General features: G+C 44.6%; 1 protein-coding gene across 1 annotated transcript in view; it reads right to left on the bottom strand.

The window, feature by feature from the left end:
• LOC117255688 (beta-crystallin A1-like) overlaps positions 1-1,459 on the bottom strand; it is a 10,162-nt gene extending 8,703 nt beyond the window's left edge. The window contains exons 1-3 of the mRNA XM_033624824.2: positions 1,324-1,459; positions 926-1,002; positions 704-822 (exon numbers count right to left, since the gene is read on the bottom strand). Coding sequence (XP_033480715.1) covers positions 704-822; positions 926-1,000 — 194 coding nt within the window. The 5' untranslated portion in view covers positions 1,001-1,002; positions 1,324-1,459. The remainder of the gene's footprint in view (positions 1-703; positions 823-925; positions 1,003-1,323) is intronic.
• Between the last annotated feature and the right edge of the window lie 2,720 nt (positions 1,460-4,179).

Genomic DNA, 4,179 nt, shown 5'->3' with positions numbered 1-4,179 from the left:
GTATAAAAGGGACAGCCAAGGGACCAGTGTGTCAACACACACTAACTGAAAATCCTGTAGAGTGTAACTTTAATATTTAAAACCTAATTTTAAGAGGCTTTAGATCGAAAGAAATTAGTTACCAGTGTGAAAACTCGGCCAAAGAAAAAACAGTTCCAGTATGGATAGTGTATAATCTAGGAGTAAATATAGGTTTAGAGCAGTTTGGAGTTTCTAAAAATGTTGTGTGCCAGAGGGATCCTGACGTTTCCCTCTGCATAGACTGAGAAAAGAAAGTATCGCACCATTTAATGAAAAGGATAAAAACACCACTGCTGACCAATGAAAACTGTTGACCACAGGTGAGGTGTGTATGCCAGCTCTGAACAGACTCCACAAAGTGAAAGTCCTGCAGTATAAATGGCTTTCAGACTGACTCCATCAGCTCCTCAGGTAACTGTAATAAAACTCTCTCAGTATTTCATCTGAAAAAGGCATAAAGAAGACGACCTCCCACCGCTCACGCTGGGTGCACCTTTCATGTAGGATAGAGTGACCTCAGAGGTGATACACTTCAGTGGGAGCCAGGTCACTACTTCCTCTCTCATTATCTCTACCTACATCTCACAGACACACACTTACATAAACACACACACACACACACACATACAGAGTCAGTCAGCTGTCCACAGAGACATGCAGGCGTACAGGCTGTGTGACTCACGCTCCACTCTCCACTCGGATGGAGCGGATGTTGTCCAGGCCGCAGTCGTGGATGTTGCAGCATTCAGAGGTGAACTCCAGACACTTGCCCTGGAAATGTTCCTGCTCAAACACAGTCAACTGCACACGGGGGAAGACAGGGGGAAGCATGAGGGTGTGTACAGCATGTGTGTATATGTCTATGCGTGTGTGTGTGTGTGTGTGGGTGTGTGTGTGTGTTCACCTTAAAGAAATGGGCTGTACCCATGCTAGGGAAGTACATGGGTGAGCTCATGTGGGATTTAGTAAATCTATACATTTCTAAAGTGGGAAAGAAAACAAGCAACACAAACAGCTTGGATCAGAGTATAACCAATAACATACATGAGTAATGGCAATTTTGATTTATTATTTAAAAACATTATTTTTCCTTAATTGTGAACTTTATATGCTTTAAAATAGTTTCCATTCGTTGTAGCTAACACTGGTTACCTCCATGTGAATGAAAATAATTTTACATTCAGCCAATATGTTGTTAATGACAGTTAACCAGCTAAAGTGTGTGGGTTACGACTGAATCGGTCAGTCAGTCAGTCCAGCGCGTGGGAAAGTTCTGTCAGTCAGTTTCCCGCTTCTGCTTACCTGAATGCTCTCTGCTCTCCACGCGCTCCTCACTCACCAAATCCTCTTGACGTAGACTTTTGTCAGAACCTGGCGCTTCTATTTTATACCGCCGTCCACGCGGGGACCTCGTGCTCGCGCGTGTGCGCTTGTTGCCCCTCCACACTAATGATGTTAACGAGGCGGATTTATCAAGTGTGAAGCTCGGGCAAATTCGGGACGACACTTCCGGTCTGGGCCTTCAAAATTAAGCTCTATTAAACAGCACACACATACGGTGTTACTGAAGTAATAAGGAGTATTGAAATAAAGGTGAGAATTAAAAATCATCTAGATAACATGTTTTTTTTCAGTCATAAAACAATTAGGCAACCAAAAAATCACTAGCAACTATTTTGTCATAAGTGATTGTCATTTAAAGCAAAATATTAAATATTCCCTGATTTCATTTTCTCCAATATGAAAATCTATTGCCTTTTATTGATTTAAAAGGAGGTATTTTTCTAAACTATTTTAATAGAGAAAGTTATGGCGAGATTGTAATCAATACACACAGCGAAAATTGTGTTAAAATAAAGTAAAGAACGTAAAAGTAAGTAAGTAAAGAAAGTATTTATGTTACATGACATAAATAATGGAAATAATCAGTGGTTGCTACTTTTAAACATTCCTCAGAACTATGGGGGGTTTACTTTGAAGGCAGAGGGAGGAGATTTCCGGTATTCGTATGGCAAAATGTGATCACTTTGACTCAGGTGTGCGTGAACCTCCCGTGCGCTCCAATACGTTCATTGTCGTGCCTAAAATACGGGTTGTGCGCGCGCGCCAGTGAGCCTGTCGCAGGCACCCAGCTTTCTCTCTCTCTCTCTCTCTCTCTCTGTGTTTCCATTTCTGTCTCTCTCCGTCTGTCTGTCTGTCTGTCTGTCTGTCTCTCTTTCTCTCTGTCTTTGTAACCATATGCGGCCTGTCGACTCAGCAGATCATATAGAGGCAGGCACAGAGGTGATGGTGGGGAATGTGGGGCTGTTGTTGGTCTATTCGTATAGGTCAGCAGTGCCATCGTATAGAGCAACAATGACCAGGGCTATAGGCAGAGAATGAAAAGGATTTGGAGAGCCATCCCGGGAGCTCATTTCAATGATGGCTCCCAAAGGCCGAGGAAATTGGGACAGACGAATTCACTTCATGATGACGATTATCAATGAATATTAACAATATGATAATGATGTAATCTCACAATGTAAAAAGTCAGAGGGGTGGCTCATGAGAATATTTCTCCTGCAAAAATAAGAATTGAAAAAGAAAATAGCTTTGTGGCTAATTTGAAAAACTGTGGGTCTGTGAAGCTGCCCCTGTGTCCCAACCACAGACCTTTATTGCACTGATGTTGTTTTAATATATCCCCCCCCATCCCCAGTCAATCACCTCTCACAACGGGGCACAGTTGCCACAGCAACATCCCCTCTAGCCTCATCTGGTCCTTGGTCCTTGACATAATTTCATCTTGAGATCATAGGAGGAATCAGACACCAAGTTCTCCTGTGCATGTTCATCGTCACGCAGACACACATGCCTACACAAAGGCAGTGGCTACGTCAAAGGACACTAAAGTCACGACCACCATCATTTTCCTAACAGAATTTCCAAAGTTACTGCTGTACCATTCTGAAACTGAATTTGTAATTAAAGCCGCTACAAGGAACTTTTAACTGGATATACAAAAGTCTCTTGTTTCTGCTGATGTCTGTGCATGACCTACAACAGCAAATGAGACCATCGGTGTGAAGATAAGCTATTTCTATATAGTGTATATCCATACCTTTAGGAAACTGTCTCCGGATCCGCCCCAGGTCGCTTCCAGGACGAAGCGATTTACAGCACTCAGACGGCATGCGTCATCTTACCTAGCTGCTTACATTTATAGTGACTTATAAATAGTCGCTATTCCTCCTCCTCGACCCGACATCCGCGGCGAGTTAAAATAGCAGCAATCATCTATAAAAGTTCTGTGAAAGCACTGGACTCACCAACAGTCAGCCACGTCTCAGTCACACAGAGAAAATCCAATCCTCGGGAAGTCAGGAAATCCTTCGGGATAAACGTTTTGTTCGCTAGCGATCTAGCATTTACCAGCCCAATCCTGGCAGGAGCCGATGGGTCCACGGCGTTAGCTGTCCGGGGAGCCACACACAGAGGCCGCAGGTTGCGCAGATTCACCCCGCGCCAGTGGGGACGAGGAGAGCAGGGGCCATGGGGCTGGAACACCTCATCCGGACCGACGACAGGTACTAGCCAGGTGTCGACATGGTCCAGCGAGTGCCGAGAAATAAAGAGGCGAGGCACTGCTCCATACTCAGTCCAAGAAGCCGTGGAAGTGCTCGCCAAACAGGCCTTCAGCCTTACCAGCCGACCGCTGCGTTTACCCCGGCGGCAGTGGCGCTTACGCCGGAGAGGTGGAGCTGGTGCGTGGCAGAGGTGAGCTGGGATCCCTGATAGGAGTGGGGGCAAAGTTTTCCCGTCTTGTTGTTTCATTCATCCCCAAAACAAACACTTGTGTGAGCCAGCTAAGCGTCTTTACGACAATACGTGCTAAAACTCATGGGAAATGTAGGCTTCATTCCAACAAAACAATACCGCTTTGGTCCACAGGGTCGCCAAAATCAACTCAAAATGAAAGTTCCTTGTAGGGGCTTTAAAGTGTGGTAAAAGTGAGTTACTATCTGAATACAACTGACATACATATAAATTTTGCAGGATTATGCACTAATCACTCTAGAGAGGACTATGCTCCCTTTCGCTTCATAAATCTAATGTGAATGATTGAAAGGCCGATAAAAAATAGGACACGCACATCCCCGAAGCCCACTGGGTTGGGTG

Source organism: Epinephelus lanceolatus, chromosome 3, assembly GCF_041903045.1.
Source record: "Epinephelus lanceolatus isolate andai-2023 chromosome 3, ASM4190304v1, whole genome shotgun sequence".
Classification (NCBI taxonomy): domain Eukaryota; kingdom Metazoa; phylum Chordata; class Actinopteri; order Perciformes; family Serranidae; genus Epinephelus; species Epinephelus lanceolatus.
The sequence above is the reverse complement of the archived record's forward strand: the minus strand, read 5'-3'. Positions and strand labels throughout refer to the sequence as shown.